Genomic DNA, 24,249 nt, shown 5'->3' with positions numbered 1-24,249 from the left:
CCATAACAAGGGCTTTTATAGCTAGTTAGGACAAAGTCGATTTCTTTCTCTTTTTCTTTATTGGGAATGCAACAAGGCTCTCGACAACTACTAGTCTTTGATTAATAAGAAACAAACCCTCGTGCACTAACTGCAGGGAAACCGTTTATGCTGTGGCTTGTGTTGTTTATTAAAGTTTTCAAGCTTTACAATTTTACATAGACCTAGTGCAAGGCAGCAGTACTCCAACAGTAGACTGCAAGGGCCGGCAATTAACGTCTGAGGTCAAAGTAAATGGACAACTTGGGGAACAGTGCTGTGTGGGTATTGAGTCACATGCTGGAAAACCGAACCATGGCCAAGAATGGGTAAGTGCCTGTTGGGTCCGCCCATATTTAAAATCATTTAGCCAGCATTCTTTAAATATAACCAACATACAGCATTATCTGGTTCTGTTAGGCTCGCGGACTCTTACTAAATATGTTAGGGTGACAACCTTAATTGTCAACAAAAATGCTAATTTTCAAAAGAAATGTTTCTCCCTGTTTCAGTGTCAGCAGATCTTTGGTGGCTAATGGACACTTCTTTGGCCAACGGATACTCCCTTGTCACCATATGATCTGCTTAAAGAGTAGGTTTCAGTGCATTGGTGATCTTAAAGCTATCGTTTTTGTTTTTCAGATTCAAGATACAACAGTGACAAAGGCTATTGAAAACAGACCTTTTATACCATCGCATTTGCAAGCACCAATGATGCCCATCGTGGGATCTGTTAAACCAATTTTGGCCCATCCGCTGGACCTTTCAAGCAACACAAGGTCAAGGCATGACCTTTTCAGCCATACATGTTCAAGTCCAGACCTTCCTCTTGACCTTTCCAAGACTTTATGTCCAAGACTGGATATTCCCCTTGACCTTTCCATTACAAATAGATAAAGGAATTAAATGTGTTAAAAAAAGATTATCTACAGTCTGCAAGACGTTCTGGGATGTTAACGTTTTATGTGGTTATGGGGATCAATTTACACATCAAGCGTCCAGAAAATTCCCAATGGAGAGTTATTGTTTGTTGCTGGACCCTTTGACCCAGGAAATGTCCAACGCATCTTATTGACGGCTCAAAATGACCACGATGGTTTTCCCGAAGAATGACATTTTGTCTTCAACTCGTTCACCCTTTTTAAAATGCACATATCTTCTTAATGCTTTTTATGAAATCATTGTCTCCAACTAGAAAGGCCGACATTTGCTTTGGAGCAAATACAGCAATGGCTTCACCACATTTTACGACATGGCAGGGAAAGAATGAGAAACACAAGGGAAAACAATGCTTTACATTGATATAACTATAGTATGAAGTAACATACAACTAAGACTACAACAGTTGGATAGCTATTCCCTACATTATTGGTTAGGATTTTTAATTGCATAATGCAAACTGTTGATTTTCAAGAAAAAAAGAAGCGTTCATGCCCCGCATTCCAATGCTGGAGCAGGAAAGCTTAAAATACCTACCAAAACACTTGAATACAGACCTACTGTCAGTATGGAATGGCTCTGTGCAGGTATTAATTAAGTTAAGCCTGTTAAATTCCAACAGCCAATCAGCAAGGAGAATAGAGGAAAGCTGCATGCCTATTGGTTGATGCCCTGCATTCCATTGTGATGACTCATGCCCAAATGTGGTAACACTGCACACTAACTCAGTAATACATTTGCTATAACACAGCCAAAAAACTCAAATAAAACCATTCTAAAAGCCTGTATCACAAAAATTAAAAAAACGCCTGGGGGTATTCGCCTACTGTACTTCTATACTAAATTTCAGGTCCTTAGGCCCCAAAATGAAGAAGCTGAATCCATTTAAAGAAATGGCAGGAGGAGAAGAAGGAGGAGAATCATGAGAAAAAGCAATATGGTTTCACCTCTTTGTGGTGAACCCATAATTAAAACAATACAACCAGCGACACCAGCAGATGTGGTGAGATTTCTGATCTGTAATAAAGGTGAGCAACAGGGCACAACGAAGGTAGTAAAAGAAGATCAGGGGTCATGTGGTTGGCATAAGCGCCTAAAAATATTTATCAGACGAGGAATGGGGGTGGGGGTGGGATGAAAGACTGGGTCTAGGGAACCCAGCGGCCAGTCAGGATGTCAGGAACTGTTTTTTTAACACTGACAGCCAAGAGATTGAAACAAGGCTTAACTGCTAGGCATGCAAAGCCAGTTTTCCTACGAAAGATTGTGGCTATATGTCAGTATTTTGGAAATTTCAAAGAAGAAGAGAGGTCCTCAGCAAAACTCTTCATCTTAGCCAGACCTGTATTCAAGGACTTGCTTTTCGCAAGGAATGGAGTCGTGGATCTGATGAAATCACGTACAGATAAAGAGGGCAGAACACCGTCAGGTACTAGGTGCGCTACCCTTTGGGGTGAGACACTTTGAGATAGTAGAGAATCGGTATTACGTTAGAATATACAGGGGATCAAATGGCGACCTGGCTTTCGACAGGCCTTACAAGATGCTTCTTATTTAGATCAACTGAAATATAACTACTAATCCTGGCAGCTTGTTTACTGTGCGACATTACCGGTTGGCCATTCCTATTTGATAAAACGTCAAAGATAATCTTGGATTTTCTACAGAAATAAAGTTAATACTACTATATCATAAATTATAAAATAAAGAAAGAAGAAGTCAAAGGACATTTCCTGAAATTATCAGCTTTATTTCTGAAATGTTCAGTTTCCGGTTAAACGTGGGAAAATGGCAGCTATTAGTTTTTCCGTGCGGTTGCCCCTGGCAACGGTTTCTCTAGACATATCTAAACTAAATCTCGTTACCTTATTTGCTTTTGAAACTGCGCTTGCGCAAACTTAATGATCGCATTTCGTACATTTAAGGATGCAAAAAAAATATTAGGAAAAACAATATATATTAAGCTTTACCAAGGCATGACTGAAATTATAATAAAGACCAAGCAGGCTACATAACGTAATAGTCTAAGTTATCTAAGTTGTCACATTTGACAGCTTTACTAGTTTACCGCGAAAACGCCGGTAAAAAACCTCCTACATAAACTCAGGCGAAAAGATCGTCAGACATGTAGAGATGTGAATATTTTATATCACACATAATGCCAACAGTTTGCGTTGTTCCTGAAATAAATTATCCTGTCCTGCATCTCATGGTAGTCTTTAATATCTCTGCCCCATCGGTGTGTGTTGTACAAGTTACTCCACGTTCGGTTGTGGTGAATATGAACTCCCTTGCAAGCGGCCATCCGGAGCTTTCCCAATGCATCCAGGTAAAATTCTGTGCAATAAAATAAGTATTACCAAACTGCAAAGAACCTTTTTTACTGTTTATTACATATGTAAATATTCTATTGGATATAGCATATCATTTTAACAAAACAAACTTGTATGAGCTTAGCATACATTACATTGGTACACGCGTTTCGAATTCCAAAGAAATGGATCGTTTTGTTCTTATTGACATATTTAAGTCTTTGTCTAAAAAAGAAAATAATGTTTAAAATATAAAACGTCTATACTCGATATTGGTCTAGATAATTGTAACATAAAAACAAATATACACTTCATAATAGAATGGGAAGAGGAATGACTTTTTATCTTTTTTTACTGTTGTTTTCAATTAATTTGATTTAACAAAGATGAGATTCATACATTAAATTTAAAAGGCAAAGAAAAAGTTAACCTTCGTCTGCTTTTCTGGAGTACGCCGGGTAAAACCCTACAGACCGGACACCATCCGTTCTACCCATGAAGAAATTCTCCAACCGAGTTGAGAAATAGCAGTTTGGAAATCCTGGTACTTTTCCATAATTCTTATATTGCTGGTGCCAGATACAAACACCGTCATCATCGTCTTCCCCGGGGATCACCGCCATCTTGTTGTAATAGAGTATTTTATCGCCACGTAGTCCAGAAACCTGACGATAGAAAAAAGGGAAAGGGGAATGTCATTAAAGACCATGCTTGTACTATACGATTACCTAATAAATTTAGCAACGTAAACGAAGAGACCTCAGTCTAGCTCTGACTACAGTGGGGGAACATGTGAAGAGGCCTGTCTAAGACAGTGACCAAGACAAGTAACTCTTCAAGACAGTTTGAAATGTATAGACAGCAGATATGCAATTAAAATAAGATGGTAAGAAGTCCTAATGCAGGTTGTAATGGCCTGCCAAACTGTGGCAGGCTGAATAAAAGTTCTAAACGGGAACTATGCGGCTCCAGATGTCTTACTGAGGGACGACTGCGTGTGCAAGATGTCGGTAGCTTGAGGAATGAATCCCCTCTACTATATATGGCCTGCCAAACTGTAGTTACCGACATTGGCTTACAACTGCTTGTAGTTGTGTAGATACAACTGAGCTCCAGTCAACATGACTTGTACTGTTTTCTTAGGTAGCCAAAGAAAACACACACACCAGAATTACACGACATATTTCTAGACAATTACCATCAAAGCTAATTTAGGTGTGAGGAAGATACTTACAAGCTACTGAAATATATCTACAAATAGGCACTTTTAATAGGGCTGTCTTAAATTTTTTTAAATTAGAATACAAAAATTGGTTCCACAGAAACTAAAGGTTGTTGATAGTTAGTTCTTGCATTATGTGACTTAGTTACAAAAAACTAGTATAAAAATATTCCAATTTGTTTAAAGGATTAACAATTATTATGCTTAGGAGGAAAAGTCAACCTGGCGGTTTTAGCGCAAGCCGTTCAGGCGCTATCCGAGATGAAAGTAGGCGCAGGCCTCAGAAACCCACCTATTTAAACAGGGTTAAATAAATTGATCATATTGTATATCTACGTGTAAGCACACAGCGTCCTCTGATTCTTTTATTTAACTAAAAGGGCCTTAGCTTTGCCAGTACCAACCTACTAGTCAAAATGTTATGGTGCCTAATATTTGCAAATCTTACCACGTCCAAGTTGCTGTTGTCTAAGATGTCCACCATTACCTCCAGTTTTGTTTCTTCATGAAAGACGTAGTCATCATCCAGCCACAGCAGGTAAGGCGTGATCACCTGGGACACTCCCAAGTTTCTACCCCCAAACCAGCCCTGCAGACGTTTCAATCGGTCAAAAAAACAGAGCACATCAGACAGTCCGTACAGCTAATGAGCAGACGCCAGTAATACTATGTAACTAGTGTTTTACCATGTCATACCTTCGCCAAATTATAGCCTTCATGACCTCGAAATTATACATTTATCTCCCTGATTATGCAAATATCATCCTCAATTGCATGAATCATATCTGTTGGTCATATTCTACCGCAAAAGACAGTCTTATATTAACAAAGGATGCCATTATAGCATTTCCTCATATTTTTTCTAGGTTATGTTTAATTATGTTCACCATCACTTTTAAAAGTTAAAACTTTCAAATACCCCAGGTATGAAATTTCAGACAGTTACCAGTTTCATTACAATTCATATAAAGTTTCTTGAGTTATGCTGTTCACAAAGAAACAGACAAACAGAAAGACAGACGGACAGGCGCTACTGAAAAAATAACCTTCTTGGCGAAGGTAATAATGTATTATTGCACCTGAAGAGCTTCGATTTACTAGTGACCCAGGATTTAAAGTACTAGCAATGACAGCGGTGATGTGCAATGTCCAAATTGCTTGTAGCTTGGGGCAATGGTTGGCGATGACATGTCCATTTTTACAGCCCCTGGGCCATATTTCAGACAAAATCAATCCAGCCGTGAGAAAGTCATTGTAACTTGCAAGTACAGATAGACGATTTGCATCATAGAGCAATGTCCTTGATTATGTGACTTTGTAACGAGTATTTGGGTCATTCTGCATGGTCTGATATAGTGTTACATTGAAAACCAGCATAGGAATATATTTGGATCTTTTGGAAACTGATCAGTGTGCAAATCTTTTCCTGCCTTTGTTTTAGGGGCTAAACAGTCTACGGTGCTTTTGAATTGATGTAGTTATAGATGCATTGATTAAGCGCCATGACTAGAATTTTCAGTTAATAATCATTAAAGAAATTGAGGGGATCCAAGGTTGCGTTATTATCTTTAAATACTTACCGATTTGTGAGGCATGATATAATGATCTACATGTTCTGACTGTAAGTCTTCGAAAGGTCTATTGTCATCCGCTACAATTATCCGCATCTTGGGGTAGTATGTCTGGATGCTTTGGATGAGGAGTCTTACTGATGGGTACCTCAGGAAGGTCTTGGTGATGATTGTAACCTTGTCATTTATGTTACCTGTTATAAAGAAAAAAACACAGAAAATCTATTTATCTATTATCTATCTATCTTTCTATTGATACGTGAATATTCCATATCAATTATGCACTATGAGATGAATGAACACAATTAAAAATGATAAAAGGTTAATGCCCTGCCCTAAGGTGTATACGGTGAGATAATGGTCAGATGTCGTAATCGACGAATAAACCATCAAGTGAGGGTAGATGTATCCATGATTGCACAAATTCATTGCCCATTTACTTTTATGTATCAGAGATAAATGCTGTTTTGTGACAGGAGATTGATGACTTGACTAGTTCTGGAGCTGCACTGTTTTGGAACTTTGAGTGGCGAATTAATTGACGATGTACATAGGGCTCAGTTAGTTGGTTGTTCAGACTTGTTGGTGCTCCTTTTTTTACATTCGATGTGGAAGTGAAAGGTTTTCCAAATTAACTACCTTTTTCCTTCTTTATTACCTTTTATTCCTTACGTAATTATAGATGCATATTTAAGTAATTCATACCCGGTCTAGGGTCGTAGAGTGTTGGCGATCTCCTTACACGAATGTTGATAGGGAAAATCGCCTCGTGGTGCAGGTAACTAAAGCGCACTGAAAAACAATAATATAGGAATAAAAGAGAACGATCAAAATGAGTATGCACTTTGGGCATGGCCGTGAATTAAATGTATTTTGTACGACATTTAGGATTCAAGGCGTCCTAACTTCGCCAAATAACGTTAACCTGCATGGCCGACGAGTTATGTTTAATATCCTCAGTGATTTCATAAATAATGTTATCATTTGCATAATAAGTTATATAACTTGATTATATAAGTTGTTTACATTCTTCACCCAATAAAAATCTTATAATCCTTTTCAGGCCGTGCTTTGTTGGTCATGCTGGGAGGGAGGGGGGTGAGGGTGAGGGCCTGCTGATTCGTACAATAATCGACTATGCTTACTCATCATTGCCATAATTAAAACTACTACTTACCAAAGTCCCTAGCATCTATGTCAAACACGGTGTTAACATACACCACAAACTCCAGCTGCCGGTTAAGATGGGCCAGAAACCTACTGATAATGGTTAGTGTAGCCGTGCCCAGTCCGTCAACCCTAACCTTGGGCACTGTGGCACGGATCGTCAGCACCCCAAGTTCGGATGACGAAAGTTTCACCTAGAAAACACATTGTTCCATATTATAACTTGACACACTCATTGTGCTTGCTTGCCTGCTTGCTTGCTTGCATAAGAAATGCAGGTCTGCTTGCAAATAAAACGAGAAGGGCAAAGAAATATTTTAGATACTGTTTGTATTCTTGTAACAAGACGTGGTTATGAAGATCGCAATGTAGAAACGTAGCTAATTAGAATGATAATTATATCCTTATCGCGAAGAACACATTCACAACCGCCTTTTAAATATTGAATAATAGAGCTTCCAAATGATACCTTATACTTGTTACGTAAGGTGTTATCCACAACTTTGAGACCTGTAAAAGAAAAATTTGGTAATGGGTCTATTTTTTTGTCATGAGAAAACACAAAGATGTACCTGAAGTAGGTAATTATACATCATACATCATCCAGGAGTCGAGGCGAACTGGCTGGTTTGACCATGATTACCTCCATGGAAAAATGGAGTTATTGTTTTTGGCGCGTCTGTCTGTGTGTGTGTGTGTGTGTTTGTGTGTGTCTGTCTGTCTGTGTGTTTGTGTTTCGGCACATTTGTAGTCAGCATAACTTCATAACGCATGTATGGATTGTGATGATATTTGGTATGCTGGCAAGTCTTAGGAAGACGAAGGTCAAGGTCAAATATGGGCCTCCTGGTGGATGACCTCGGTACTGCAGCAGAACTTCCGGTTTTTGTATCTTTTGTCCTGAACATGCTATTGTCTTGAATTTTCGATGACAGATCTATTTTCCTGTCAGGAATAAGTGGTGTGGATTTAGTCTCCTTAGCAGCTTGTTATGGAACTGCAGGGGACCTTCGGGCGAAATCTTTGGAATCCAATAATGATGAACAACGTATTTTCATCATTTTTGGTAGGTAGGTAGCTGAGAGAGAAAAGTATATGATTAAATGTAAATTATGCAAATGAGGACTAAATTTGCATAATTAATGAGGAAATTCCATAATTACAGTGTTTTACATTATAGTAATTTCATACATGTAATGTATGTAACCTATGACAGATGGAACATAAACAGATACCAATTATGCAAATGTAACCTAATCTGCATAATTAATGCTTTCTATGATGGGAATGTCATACTTGGGACATTTGTAAGTTAATCAAAAGTTAACATTGCGATGCATATATTATGTAAATGCAGAGGTCATTTGCATAATTAAAGAAGAAATTTACATCTACATATCAAGCCCATATTTCATGGAGGTATGACATCTCGGAACTCTTGTTTCTAATTGGATATCATTAATATTTAACATGATCGAAAATAATGTGGTCACCACAGACAGGTATTGGGCCTTGAGCGGACCCAACTCAGGGTGGCCAGGTGGTCAAATTTTGGGACCAAGAAAAAATGGTCACAATTGCCAGTTGGCCAGCTTGAAGAGGTGGTCACCTTTGCAGGTTTGACTTTTTAAATTCTTTTTAATTAGTAGCAAATCTATGTACATCTTTTGTAATTTAAGTCAAGTCAAGATGGTGTACTAGTAAAAATAAATAACAACGATTTTGATGTTGCTATGGCGTAATCTGACGTCATCATGACGTCATTAATGTGATTTTATAGACCAAAACCGTTTAAATAGGTTATTTCCTAAAAACACAACGGTATACAGCATTACTTTAACAAAAGTGTTTATGATGGAATATCTGGTGTACTAAGACTTATGTTGCCCAAAACAGCACCGTTGACGTCTAATAAATCAAATCAAATCAAATCAACACAGTTTAAGCATCTGTTAAAACATATCTTTGTTATACCTGGGATGTCTTCCCATTCTTCTGGTGCAACGACCACTCCTTGTACAGGATAACTGAGAGGAACGGATCCGTTCACGATCATTAGGGTCTCTTTGGAAGACTTGGTTCTAAAATGTGAGAACAGGTGAGAAATTATTTGTATTAGAATGGAATTTTGCATTGTCTCTCGTCATGTTGAGGTCACTTCTCGCAGCCGGACGTGCTCCTGCATTATGAACTATTCTTCTTTTAACTTCCCAAAACCCACAAATGTTAGAAAAGGTGGGACATTACGTCTTCCATTGTCTAAAAAAAGAAAATTCAAACCCCTTAGACATTGTTTTAGACATAGCTATAGCTCTACACAACTACCTTTTATCATGTAGATTTTAGTTATTTTATACTACGTTTCATTGTTCTTTTATGTTTGTAATCTGCAATTAGCCCCCCGGGCATGAATTTGAAATAAACTTCTTATGTATGATGAGTATTAACACGTCTCAATAGTGGAAGACATCTAATTACCTCCAATGGAGGTATTGTTTTGAGCTTGTCTGTCCGTCTGCGTGTTTCCGCAACTTAGCACACCATAGCTCAGCATATAAAAAGGGTTGGTGGATCTTCCTAATGCGCTCTTGTCAATCATTGTCTCCGATCAAAACCATACAAACGGCAGATATAATTTCTGATCTGTAAAGGTGAGCAAGGCAAGGCACCGGTACACAAAACAAGTAGTAAAAGAAGGAGCAGGGGTCCTGTGGTTTCCTTTCCCTGTGTGCTTTTAAAACAGCTGATTCGTACATAGGAAAGCCCAGGGCGATCTTTAACGAAAGGGGAGGGGGGTTGGGATGAGAGACTGGGGCTAGGAAACCTAGCTTGATATTTGGTAGGTCCTGATGAGAGTGGAAATAATTAGGTTTTGGGCCCCCTATCGGCTTCTTATGGTACTGCAGCTGAACTTCGGTTTTAATATCTCGTGACCTGGACATACTAGAGTCACGAACTATGGATCGTATAGATCGTAAACTACATACTGACAGTTAAACAAGCTGACAAACGAACTATTTATTGTGTGGATAAAATATAACCGGCTAATATTGATTTCTTAGCTGAGAAATCCCCGCTATTCCAAACGTAAAAAAAAAACTAAGATGCTTTTAACCTGCGTTTGAATTTTTGCAGTTCTACTTTGCGTCGATCTTCAACTTCCTTTGGTTCTTCAGTCTCCATAACCTTTAGTATCTTTTCATACTTAACCCCAGAACAGTTGCATCTCATCCTGTTGCTCATCCTGTTGGTACTGAAAAAAAAAACACAATTTGATTATTACCACTCAGTATTTTGCCCATTCGAGTTATATAAAAAATAAATAAATAGAATATTCGATTTCTATTGTGTTATAATGATTTTTCTTTAGCTAAAACTACGAAACGAACTGACACATAAAGATCAATTAGACTAAACTACAAACGACCAGCCTGGTCTGAGAAATGTATTTTCAACAGCGGAATGACGTTAACAACGATAAAAACAAGCACTTACTTCTGGAATCCATCCCTTAGAGTAAAGGGAATGTCAGCAGGCATCATAGCGTCTCTTTTTGCCTGTTTTGCCGACATCACGGTACTTTCGTCCCTTTGAGTTATTATTTGAAATATATAGGAAATACCATTTCTATTGTGTTATGATGATTTTTATCAAGCTGAAAAATACACCACGAACTGACTCATAAAGGTTATTTGGATTCAACTAAAAAGACCAGCCAAGTCTGAGAAATAGGTACGCTTTGTTTTTTAACAACTAAATAACTTTAACGACGATAAAAACAAGCACTTACTTCTGGAATTCATCCCTTAGAGCGAAGGGAATGTCAGCAGGCATCATAGCGTCTTTTTTTGCCTGTTTTGCCGAGATTACGGGACTTTTTTCAGGATTTTTGGTGAAAATCGTTAATGTACCCATCGTTATAATCCCAAAGCAGTACCATGCTACATTTAGTACCAGTCCTTTTACTCTCATGGTGAACACCCTGCGGAGTAGACGAGATTTCCATTAGAAGGGTAATAAAACACTTCAGCAAATCTATCTATCTATCTATCTATCTATCTATCTATCTATCTATGTATCTATCTATCTATCTATCTATCTATCTATCTATCTATCTATCTATCTATCTATTTATCTATCCATCCATCCATCCATCCATCCATCCATCCATCCATCTATCCATCCATCCATCCATCCATGTATCCATCCATCTATCTATCTATCTATCTATCTATCTATCTATCTATCTATCTATCTATCTATCTATCTATCTATCTATATATATATATATATATATATACAGCCAAAGGACATGCATTTTTCACGATGCTTTCAATTCCATACACTCTACCACACATAAAGTCACTTCTACTTGGAATATATAATTCCTGACAAATTCTGTCAACTTAAAGATTACTTTATTGAAGTTTTTGAGGTATGATTAGCGATGCATTTATAACTACGGACTGTCCTGGGTACCCTAACTTAAAGATTACTTTATTGAAGTTTTTGAGGTATGATTAGCGATGCATTTATAACTACGGACTGTCCTGGGTGCTGGACTGACCATTGAGCTAAGAATGCTGATATATTACAACGACGGTTTTCATCTAAACACATACTTCATCTTAATTCCGAACATTTCACGGCTAAAACCAGGAATTTAACGCCGAAAAGACACTAAAAACAAAACAAAAAACGCACTCAGCAGACGTCAGCCGCTAATTTGCGAAAATCCAGCCGCAAAGAATTGTGGGGTGGTGTAATCAGTGATTACCCAACTCCATTTGACCCCTGACCTCTTCTATCCGCCGCCCGCAAATATTATTTCCGGGTTTTAATAAGCTTTTCAGCGCCGCTAAGATTTTGCGCGACAAACACCCCGATCCGATATCCTGGAACCGCGCACGGGGCGAGTACGGGGATTCCTGATTTTTTTATTCATAATCAAACACAAAGCTTAATGCCCTATGTACTATACATACTATATATTAACTATTTCCAGGGTCAGGAAGTTGAGGCAATTTAACCTTATCTAGGACCGGGGGGGGGGGGGCGTAAAAGTGCCCGCGCAAACTTTCAAGTCGGATAACGTCCGAACGGCTTGTGCTACGGCCACCAAACTTTGGCCGCAACAGCGGTAATCTGCTTGCCAAAAATCATGGACGTCAAATCATGCCACAGGACGAAAACCGAGATTTCCCTCGTGGATATCTGTGAACACCCGCTAGTATTATATACTGTAGATCCAATATGGCGCCGACATAATAAGGCGTTAATTTATGCAGAAAGCCGAGCTACCAGACAAAGAAATCTGTACATTGTTACTGTAGTTAGCAAGGGTTATAGTCGATATGGTAATATTCAAGTAAGTTTGGAAACAGATACAGATCGGAAAAAATACTGCGAAGCATTACAATATCTCTTAGTTAAACCAAAAAAAACTAATCATGATCACTTATGACTTCCACTAATAAACACAATTTTTGCAGTAGAAATTTCAAAATTGCACGTCCCCTGCACTTCTAGGCTAAGTTTATAATTTGGCACCCAAAACAAAACGCGCTAAAGACGATCGCGCGTGAGCAAGTCTTGAGTTTATTATCTTTAGCTATTTCTTTTCGTTCACAACAACGTGTTGCAAATTATCACTCTACCGGCGTCCGTCGGCGTGCTTTCTTGATTTACCGATAGTATACGCCAAAATGTATCAGGGGTTCACGCCATTTCTACCAGGAAATTTACTAAAGCGGAGTGATAATTATTTCTATTGTACATCCATGCGCTGTAGGGCCATGTACAGAAAACATTAACGACATGTACTAGTATAAACTTCAGGAAACTCTTAGACCCCGGCGTTCATATCAAGCTTTGCATATCCTGCTAGATTCTTTAGCGGCGGTCAATCTATATAGCCTGGTGCGGACGCAAAATAGTCTGCTCTGTAAAGCCAGACTCACAAAGTCCCATGGTAATATGTGTAAACAAACACAAGAAAACTGCTTATAGATTGCCATGCCTATTTTCTTAGGTTGGATACTCCATTGTGACGATAATTAGTCAGGACACGAGACGTTTCCAACAGTGGGAAATCCTGGACACTTTGCGTGTCCCATTGTGTGCACGGGTTTCCTACAGTGAACACGCCGGGATGGGACACCCGTGGAAACTTGGGTACACGGCTAGGACATGTCAGGTTTCACCAACGTGTCCCAGCTTGGAAACTTGTGGAAATTCGGTTTTCCGTCCAGTGCACCTTCAAGAATTATTCCGCTAAATCCGCAATCAACCACAATACGGCGAGATAATTCCATCTAGTCTTTCTGACGAAGACAATAATTAGATTTTGGAACCCCTATGAGCAATACTAATACCATAAGCTTCGATAATGTTTAATAACATTCTTGCGAAAAGATACAACACTTACCGAAGGTACAGCAACAATTTCGACGAAAACTTTGAATAAACACATAAACGTTTACCTTGATTTTAGTTGATGTTCTGCAGAATAAAAGATACACAACCCCTCTCCCATGAGCAGCCACTAAGATATGTCGACGTGGTACTAGATCCATATCTCTGTTTTGTTTGTTGTTACTGCCGTGGTGTATAACACGTGATAATACGCCGTGAAAAGCTCTTCTTACTGCTAGAACGCATTAAAGTAGATCTAGTTTTTTTTCTAACTTCCAACATCAGTAGTTTACATCCCATTTCCACTAGAGCTGCTAATATTGTGCTTCTCAATATTAAGCTGATCACTCTGTGAGTTTCAAAAACAAGGGGATGTTTTCTACAGACCTTTTTTGTGTTTTTGTGTGTGTAACGTCACATCAGTTTGTGTGTTTTGTGTCTGTAACGTCACAAATTGTGTTTTGTATCACACAGTTAAAAGCGAGGGGGGCTTAAATATAGAGTTTTCCTTTTTGAGTCTAGTACATGTCAGTTCTTTGATCTTTGCCAAGTTAGTTTAATAAAATGGAAACAGGAGGGCGTCTATTTCTTCCTTTATGTAGATTTATGTTGATCAGGCTGAAAGTGCAAATCTTATAAGGCCGATTTACACGTGTTAAAAACATTTGTCCTGTGACGATCGACGCATCACGCGGAGTGGTAAGTGTCGTAGGACTGTTTTTTTTTTTGCGTGTAAACACGCCCGCCACCACCGCGGTGCATCCTGGATGTTCAACACAACCTCTGGGGGCGTGTTTACACGCAAAATATATCTGTCCTACGACACTCGCTCAGGACAAATATTTTTGGCCCTGCATGTGTAAATCGGCCCTTATGAGTTATGTGACCAAAAAGAAGAGATGACAAATCATGACACTTCACGGGTGTGTTAACCCTACCTAGACCGGGCTTTTTTTGACATGGGGGGACCGGGGGGGGGGCTCTTTTGACCCCCCCTAAGAACTCGCGAACGGTATGTCGTATGACCACCAAATTTTCATAGAATGGTGTACTAGTAAAAATTTATCATATCTACAATTTTTATGTCGTTATGACGTAATATGATGTCATTATGACGTCATTAATGTGATTTTATTGGCCAAAACCGTCTAAATATGTTTTTCCCTGAAAACTAAATGGTATTCAACATAACGGTACCAAAAGTGTTTATGACAGAATATTATGGTGTACTAAGTCTTATGTTGCCCATAGCAACACCGGTGACGTCATAAAATGACGTCATGCACATTTAAGATATCCGCCATCTTGGATCATCAATCTTGAATTTTCAAAAATAGTTTTTTTTTTCATGATAAAGCCTAAAATACATTGTAAACATACTAAAGACCTCCATTTAAACCTTTTTTGGAAAAAGAAATGGAAGTATTGATAAAATTTTTATGAAAATAACCTGTATATACCTGTTCTGATGATATGGTCCGCCATCTTGGATTTTGGCCAATGACGTCATCAAATTAGCATACTAGTAAATAATGCATATTAAATGATAAAATTTACATAAAGTTATATGGGATGTTATTAATATTAGAAACCATGAGTAACTTGACATAAAACACATAAAATTTTATTGTTGAAACAAAAAGTACTAAATTTAGCAAAAAATGCCTGTCAGAAACCCGTTGCCATGGCAACACAAAAAATTATTATCTTATTCCAATGATAGAGAATTGTTGCCAACAATATTCTAGGAAAAGTCACCAAGTTTGGCCGTTCTACGGCTAGCCGTTCATACGCTAGGTGACATCAAAGTTGGCGCGGGCACCTTTAGCCCCCCCCCCCCGGTCTAGGTAGGGTTAAAAGCTTGAAACACCGCCGTGCGCCATGTTTGTTTACATCCGGGTAGTTATGGACGGCACCACTGCTCAGTGCGCCTCATGTTGGCTGTTTTAGCGCCGGCCATTAATGTCAGAAATGTGAGATTGTTACATATGGATGTTGAAAATTGAATGTAAATTATAATAACAAGAATATTAATGTACAGTAAACTTTGGTTTGACTTGTAAACACACTCACACCGAAGCGCGGAATTGCACGACAAACATGTGTCACATGGATGTACAAAAATCACCGCACCGCGTCCGTTTACACGCTGAAATGTCTGTCCTAGACACTGTCAAACGAATAATAATATAATGGCGTACTCTGAATTTTTTTCTAGCGATCTATTATTAGCGGGTTACTATTGTCAATCGTACACTCTTTGTTTCGTCAAAAAGGATATTTTTTGTTACACCTGCAAGTTATTGCTATACACTGTAATAATGGCAGGATGTAGTATATAACAGAACCATACTGGCTTAATTATAGAACAATTTCTCTGAATTAGTGGGGTCGTGTGGCGTAGCGAACGCGTGCTCGACTCGGAATTCGAACCAAGAGGTCCCGGGTATCTTATTCTTTTACAAAATACGCAGCTACAAAAAATCTTTTGTGTCTTATGATGTACGAAACGTCACAATATATTATTCCACTTATTATGTAAAAGTTCTAAAAAAAATCAATTTTGTCACTGAAATGTTTCTTAACAATCCAGATATAAAGGCTGTGGGCTTGAAAAGAAGAAAATCCATAAAACGTGAGAGGCGTATAAGCCTTTGTTGCTATTTTCATCTAGTCGCCAGTTCTTTACTCTTCATTGACGAGTTTGATGAGCGTATGCCGCTATTGTCACACGAACACAATAAATACCCCATGACTTAAAAACTATTAAGGAAGGAAAAATGATATAATGATCATACCTGACTGTAGAAACGCAGCCCTTCTTCAGTCGCAGTGAGGTACACCCGGAGGTTTGCTTTGTTTTACTGCCGGCTGTAATGTTTAGTCTCAAACAGGATACACTTTATTTTGTTTATACCTGTAAGTTACGACTCTATAATTGCGGCAGGATACAAAATATTACAAAACTATACTGACTTTATAGTGGCACATTTTCTCCGAAAACTCCTCTAAAAGATTGATGCGAGCGCAGGCAAAACAGAAGGGCAAGGTTCTTCTTAGATAAATTCTAGTCACAGCAATTCATCCGAAGAAGCGGCTCCCCCTGGGTGTCAAGCATTTTAGCAAGGTTTAGAGGCTTTGTAGGAAAAGAAAGTATACAATATGGAGGACAATGTATCGTAAGGAACATAACGGTTTTGACTGAATAAGCTCAAGTACTCCAGACAGTTTGCGAAGTTTGGTCATCGTTACCTATGTTCAGTACTTTGTGGCTTACATATACCACGGCGGTAACAACAAAGTAGTGATATATGGATAAAAGCTCACACGTCGACATATTTGGGGACCGCTCATGAGTCAGCGAATGCAAATATTTTATATGGAAATATGGATAAGAAAGAAGCCTTCTTGTATTTGTTTCACAATGTACTACTATTAGAATTCAAAATAATGTGTCTTATATGGGTTAAATTCACTTGCGTACTTATAGTGTGGTATAATATAACCTTTGGTAGTCAAATGAACATGAATCAAGAGTCACATTGTACATTTTGTATTCAATTTTGTAAATGTTTTCACGTAATTCTGCGTAATTCAGCCCCCCCCCTGTATATTTCAAGGTGATAATTTTAATAATGCTATCATTTATTGTCCATGTTTGTGTGCTTATGCATTATTACATCGCAAATAACCTTTATTAGTACATTGCGCCCTCCCCATTGTGTGTCCGAGCTGTTTCGTTTTTGTCCTGAACATTCTTTAAGTTGCGTAAAATACAAAGAAGGCAGAACCTGAAGATAATCTGTCACAGCTGTACGTGCGCTTATTTACACGTGCATGGACCGTTTATCAGACGCTGAGTACTCCTGTCCATTAACAAATCGATATTGTTTGGCGCCTCCCGCTTCCGCATTGAGCGAAAACATTTCGCCCGCACAGAAATATCTCTTAAATATACTCTGTTTATGTAGCTTTTACAAAGGAGGCATATTCCGTCCGTTTGGCACGCTGTGAGAGTTTTTCACTTCCGAAAAACGCGAATCCGAAGTTGGGAGGCAAAACCGACCTCCTGGGGGCGGCGGCCATGTTTATATTTCCCGCGCTGAGGTGTTAGAAAAAGGGGAACCACTTTTAGGAATGAATTGTGGTGACTAGAAATTATCTAAAAACATTAACTTCGCTATCTGTTTTGTCTGTGCTTTTATCAAGTTTTTCAGAGGAGCTTTCAGAGGAAATGTTCCAAAATAAAGCCAATATAGTTTTGGAATATTTTGTATCCTGCCGCAATTATACAGTCATAGCTTGCAGGTATAAACAAGAATTCCGAGACTTCATACCTCCATGAAATATGGGCTTGATATGTAAATGTAAATTTCCTCTTTAATTATGCAAATTACCTCCGCATTAACATGATATATGCATCGTGATGTATGTTAACTTTTGATTAACTTACAGATGTCCAAAGTATGACATTCCCATTATTCACCATTAAGAAATCATAGAATTTTTGCATGATTTATGCAAATTAGGTCATCATTTGCATAATTAGTATCTGTTGATGTTCTGCCTGCCATAGGTTACATACATTACATGTATGAAAGTAGTATAATGTAAAACACTGTAATCATAGAATTTCCTCATTAATTATGCAAATAAAGTCCTCATTTGCATAATTTGCATTTAATCATGTACATCTCTCTCTTAGCTACCTACACACCAAAAATTATGAAAATATGTTGTTCCTATCTGGACTTATTGGCTTTTAAACATTTCGCCAGAAAGTGCCCTGCAGTTCCAAAGCAAGCTGCTAGGGGGACCAAACTCACGCCACTTATTCCTGACAGGAAAAGCAATCTGTCACCAAAACATCAAGACCATAGCATGTTCAGGACAAAAGATACAAAAACCCGAAGTTCTGCTGCAGTACCAAGGTCATCCACCAGGAGGCCCATATTTGACCTTGACGTTTGTCTTCCTAAGACTAACCAACATACCAAATATCATTACAATCCATAAAGGCGTTCTGAAGTTATGCTGACCACAAAGTTGTGGAAACACAGACACACAGACACACACACATACATACATACAGACAGACACGCCAAAAACAATACCTCCATTTTTCATGGAGGTAACAAAATAAAGCGTATCCTGTTTGAGACTAAACATTACAGCCGGCAGTAAAACAAAGCAAACCTCCGGGTGTACCTCCCTGCGACTGAACAAGGGCTGCGTTTCTACAGTCAGGTATGATCATTATGCCATTTTTTCTCAATACTTTCATGTCATGTGGTATCTATTATGTTCATGTGACAAGAACAGCCTTCATCAACCCTCAAAGAGGCTGGCGTTTTAAGGTTTTAGTGGCTGGCTGGTTTCTGATCGCTAGTGGATAGCTTATCTAGCAAATCAGAACACGGCATCGAGTAGAACATAGCAAAAGGCTCGCACATTCATTCTGCTCTACATGAAGAAAAAGGCGAGGTCACTCTGCTAAAGAGTAAAGAACTGAATACTAGATGAAAATAGCAACAAAAAATGTAGCTGCGTATTTTGTAACAGAATGAGATACCACTGGACCATGACATTTTATAAACACAATTGTAAACGTGCAATCTACCAATTTTATCGTTGAATCTTTTCACATTTTACCAGTAGCTTAAAGAATATTCCACATTTTGAAGATTTAAATCACTCACACTGGTCCTTCTCAGTGTGACCGGTCAAAACCTTGCAGTTTTATAGAAAGACTCCTGGTCGATTTAAGTTTACCTGATTTAGAGTCCTTGAGATTCAGCCCCACAAATGGAAGTCTCCTTACTAATAAGCTTACTATTCAGCCTAATAAGACTAATACAATGTTAATACATAACATCCTGCGAATCATCAGACATACAACTTACTGGAGTAACTACTACAATTTTAAACAAATACTCAGACGTGTGGCTGTATTTTGGTTCTTTGGAAGGTAGGGCCCTCCTCATCTTGTTTGGCCTGCGCTCGCATTATGATTTTTCAATATTCCAATATTTCTATAACATGACTAGACATGATGACAGCACACTTATGTTATATCAACTTATTTTATGACGCCACCGCACGCAGAGCACGAATTCAGAATAGCCGTGTAAAGTGCCTTTCCCAAGGGTATAAGATCGGTGGCATGTCAGACTCGAGCCCGGACCTCTTGGTTCGAATTCCGAATCGAGCACGCATCCGCTACGCTACACTACACGATCCCACTAATTTATGACTATTCAGAGGAATTGTTCCATAATCAAGCCAGTATGGCTCTATTATATACTACATCCTGCCGTTATAACAGTGTATAGTGTAACAAAAAAATCCTTTTTGACGAAACAAAGCAAAGCTCCGGGTATTGAGCAATTTACATAAACATGGGTTAATTTCCGCAGCCCGGCAGGATCATTATAGTTTTTATTATCCTACGATTTTATGTTTGGGAGTGTACGAGTGACAATGGTAACCCGTTAATAATAGATCGCTGGAAGACGGTTTGGTCATATCAGAGTACGACATTGATTATTCGTTTTACAGGGGGAAAACATTTGTCCTGTGGCTAGTGGCTAGGACAGACATTTCAGCGTGTAAACTCATCGCGGCGCGGTGATTTGTGTACATCCATGAGACACGTGTACATCCATGTTTGTCGTGCAATTCCGCGCTTCGGCGTGAGTGTGTTTACAAGTCAAATCAAAGTTAACTGTACGTAGAAATTCTTGTTATTATAATTTACATTCGCTTTTCAATATATATATGCAACAATCTCACATTTCTGACATTAATGGCCGGCCTTGTGGGGTCGTGTGGCGTAGCGGCAGAGTGCGCGACTCGGAACTAAGAGTCCCGGGTTCGAGTCCTGACATGCCACCGATCTTGTGCCCTTGGGAAAGGCACTTTACACGACTTTCTTCACTTAGCTCAGGTGTAAATGAGTATTGTCCTGTTATGTATTTGTCCTCTGTGTTGGTGGCGGCATTAATATAAGTTGAAGAATCTTGAGTGTGCCGTCACCACGTCTGGTGATTACATGTTGGAATAAATTAAAAAAAAATGGCCGGCGCTAAACAGCCAACATGAGGCGCTCTGAGCAGTGGTGCCATCCTTAATACCCGGATGTAAACAAACATGGCGCACGGCGGTGTTTCAAGCTTTTAAACACACCCGTGAAGTGTCATGATTTGTCATCTCTTCTTTCCAAACGGTCCTAATTTGCAATCGTGTAGGGCAGATAAAATATATATTGTACAGTAATAAACATAATATAGATTTTTTTATATGGCCCTGATGTTAAAAATGCAGCTTTATTCTCTTAAGTCCAGATATATTCGAGATGCAGGAACATAATCTGTATGTAGGATTTGGATATATCCTGCTTTGTATATATACCCTAAATCAAGATAAAATATAACAGAGTTGCTTGCGTCGCTAAAGCCCGGAACATAGTCATGTAGTGGCTATAATCTATTCAATATGGCGATGCCATCTGCCGACTGAGCGATTATTTTTTTGTCTTTGGGAAGAAGATCTATGTTTTCGTTTTAGCCCGTTTAATGTTGCACGGTTTAATATTGTTACTTTGAAAACAGAACAGTGTAAAACTTCGAAAAAGTGACCAGTAGTGTGTTTATCTGTCCATGCCTTTTGTTTCTGGGGGAGAGACAGTCTAGGATGTTTATGTGTTTATATATTTATGGGGGTCAATTCACTATTCAAGCTGCTGGAGAAGCCACAGTGGGGAGTACTGCCTTAGTGCGTCGCCCTGGCCTCGTATTAAGTACACAATAAGCCAAAAAGACATACGGAACCAATTTAAAATAATAACCATACTTGAGAAAATGTAGAAAAATATTCTCTGTTCAAGTCGTGTCGCTACAAACCCGGATTTTTGTGTTGCTGCTGATGTTTACTTTCAAACAGGATGCGTTTTTTGTACATACCTGCATGGCTACTATTATATAGTGGCAGGATTATAAATATTTCAAAACCATTCGGTTTTGGAAAGTTTCTTTTGAATGTTCAAAAACTAATTTTAGTAGTAAATATAATATAGTAGAGAGGTCGTTATTGTTTTAGGAGAAAATTTGACAGAAAGCCATTCAATCAAGTGGCTCACCGTGCTTTTTAAGTTCTCTCCAAGCAGAGGTTTGGGTTTGGGGGGTATTTTTAGCTTGTTTTTAGGCTTTTTTATTGGGGTTTCTCTTTTGCACTGAATTTTTCCCCACAAAACCCAACCTCTGCCGGCACTCACCCCGGGGCGGCGCAAACCTATTCAAGAAGGGTGACAGTGCTCCTCCCCGGGAACCATCAAATTATCATACGGGATATCCATTTTACTGTGGTGGATTATCACACATAGAGCCAGTCAGAAAGGCATTCATTGGACCACACGCCTCCTGCTGACTGTGCCTATTCATGCGTCGGGTTCACACCTCCTTGCAGAACGACTTAAATGTGTTGAAGTGATTAGGTTGAAGTGAAGGCCCATTGAAGCTTTCGACTGCCAGCAGAGGTTGGGTTTGGTGGGAAAAAATCAATGCAAAAGAAAACCCGATAAAAAAGCCTAAAAACACGCTTAAAATACCCCAAAATCCAAACCTCTGCTTGGAGACTACTTTTTAAGTAATAATTGAACAGGGGCGACCGCCTTTTTAGAAAACAAGAAAACCTACAAATATAACTTGGAAGAAGTCATTTAATTTGGAAGAAGTCATTTAAGATCCTACTTGTTTTAGCTATAAGTTCAACCAGTTAATTCTTGTACGTTTTGTCACGTCACATTGCTACCTATACTCAATTCTTCCGGATTTGCATATACCACGACGGAAAAAACAAACAGGGTAGAGATATGAGTCAGGTTACACGTCGACACAACCAAGGAGCCGCTCATAGGGGAGTGATTAAAAATATTTCTATCTGCAAAAAAAGGAACCAAGATTCAGTCAACGTTTGCTTATGCATTTTAGGTTTCCTATGGTATGTTTCTTTTCTTATAGTTTGCAGGAAGTTATTCATTTTTAAAGTATAAGGCTATAGTCTGCAGTGTTACATCCTTCAGGAAATACCAGTATTATCCATTTATAGAATCCATGCATGTAAATGTGTTATTCTGTTAATACAATAAGATGACCATGTCAACCAGTCAAGCAAGATCTAAGTTTGACCAAAAAGTCAACGCTTTTAATTTGATAATATTTTGTTTAATCCGGCCACGAACTTCTTAGTCGATAGAATAAGTCGATAGACGGTATAACCTTTCTTTGTTTTTTAGTTAAAAGTCTACTGAGCTTATTATTCAGAGTAGACGTTTTGCAATATAAGTTATTCTCTTCTGATCGCTATGTTTATAATGTTTCTTATACCATGCTCGCAGCACTGGCCGAATTTTGCGTTTCCTGTTACTGATAATGATTTACATTTGTCGATGCTAATAGTTTTTCATGGTATGTACCGATTCTTGCCTTGAAGCTTTTAGTGTTAGCCTGTCTCAAGAATGCCAAAAAGACTTTCCTGTTACTTCAGCTGGCAGTGTTTTCCTGTGACTGGTGATGAGGGAATTTCCTTGTAGCCAGTTACGACATTGCTCTCATGTTTCTAACAGTATTTACATGTCTTCAATACTAACCTTGTATAAGTCCCTAGAGCTGATATTGTTTCCCTGTCGTGAAATGAGTCGATGGTCGTTTATGTTTGTCCCAAACTGCATATTCATGTGACTATCAATGTGTTTACCTGTCTATATCATGTATAAAAATGTGCTCGGTGTTGATAGTGTTTCCCTGCCACCTGTGTTCAGTTAACCCATGCTCCAAGACTTGAGTGTGGATCCTCGTCTATGGCGCTAGTAGTGTTTTCATATTTCTACCCACTGGTCGTGTTTGCACGCCTTATAGTCTGATACTGTTCTTCATGGTCTGCGTTCCACACGCTTTAACCTTGTCATTGGCTCGTTTGGTTTGTGGAATTTTGTTCGGAGCTAGATTTTTTAGCAATGTTTCCACCGCCTTGACCTATACGAGGAGACCATTTTAAATGGGAACCTGTTTTGGATTTTGATTATGAAATGAAGTATTATATCTGTGCATGTGTAATTAAGCTTGATCAGGATAATACAGAGGTAATATGGTCGTTGTTAAAGTCAATTTGTAAAGAGGGGTACAATTTGGTAGGCGTACATAATAATATATACAGTGGAAGCGAATTAATTGAACAACGGTTATTTGCCATGTAGAAAGACACATATTGTGCATGGAAATTAGTCCATGGGCCGAGACCGTTTTTTGTACCACCGAGACGGACCAGTGCTACCATAGACTTTTTGAATCTGCAATAACCAAAGTTTATTTTGATGTATGATAGCAAGTCCTAAAAGCTATTATTCACAACCACAATACTGAACGGATTTACATGTATCTTACTACTATAAGTACTGTTTGTATCGGGTGCACTTGCAGCTGTTTTTTCATGTATTTATCCACGCTAAATTTAAAACTTATATCGATCTTTACTTATGAGTAAATGCACTTTATCTTGTACACACACACACACACATACACACATAAATATATATATATATATATAGTAT

The 24,249-nt window shown here is 38.6% G+C and overlaps 2 protein-coding genes across 2 annotated transcripts in view; one reads left to right on the top strand and one right to left on the bottom strand.

The window, feature by feature from the left end:
- Positions 1-2,909: 2,909 nt before the first annotated feature.
- LOC109462277 (beta-1,4 N-acetylgalactosaminyltransferase 1-like) overlaps positions 2,910-24,249 on the bottom strand; it is a 63,241-nt gene continuing 41,901 nt past the window's right edge. The window contains exons 2-12 of the mRNA XM_019758809.1: positions 11,020-11,211; positions 10,725-10,817; positions 10,345-10,482; positions 9,204-9,310; positions 7,699-7,739; positions 7,240-7,423; positions 6,768-6,854; positions 6,072-6,256; positions 4,940-5,080; positions 3,700-3,934; positions 2,910-3,294 (exon numbers count right to left, since the gene is read on the bottom strand). Coding sequence (XP_019614368.1) covers positions 3,107-3,294; positions 3,700-3,934; positions 4,940-5,080; positions 6,072-6,256; positions 6,768-6,854; positions 7,240-7,423; positions 7,699-7,739; positions 9,204-9,310; positions 10,345-10,482; positions 10,725-10,817; positions 11,020-11,201 — 1,581 coding nt within the window. The 5' untranslated portion in view covers positions 11,202-11,211 and the 3' untranslated portion in view covers positions 2,910-3,106. The remainder of the gene's footprint in view (positions 3,295-3,699; positions 3,935-4,939; positions 5,081-6,071; positions 6,257-6,767; positions 6,855-7,239; positions 7,424-7,698; positions 7,740-9,203; positions 9,311-10,344; positions 10,483-10,724; positions 10,818-11,019; positions 11,212-24,249) is intronic.
- Positions 18,804-24,249, top strand: part of LOC109462279 (carbohydrate sulfotransferase 12-like) — a 15,901-nt gene continuing 10,455 nt past the window's right edge. The window contains exon 1 of the mRNA XM_019758811.1: positions 18,804-18,890. The gene's annotated coding sequence lies outside the window, so the exon portion shown is untranslated. The remainder of the gene's footprint in view (positions 18,891-24,249) is intronic.

This window comes from Branchiostoma belcheri, unplaced genomic scaffold (genome assembly GCF_001625305.1).
Source record: "Branchiostoma belcheri isolate BF01 breed outbred unplaced genomic scaffold, Haploidv18h27 scaffold114, whole genome shotgun sequence".
Taxonomy (NCBI): domain Eukaryota; kingdom Metazoa; phylum Chordata; class Leptocardii; order Amphioxiformes; family Branchiostomatidae; genus Branchiostoma; species Branchiostoma belcheri.
This window is presented reverse-complemented; position numbering and strand designations above follow the sequence as displayed.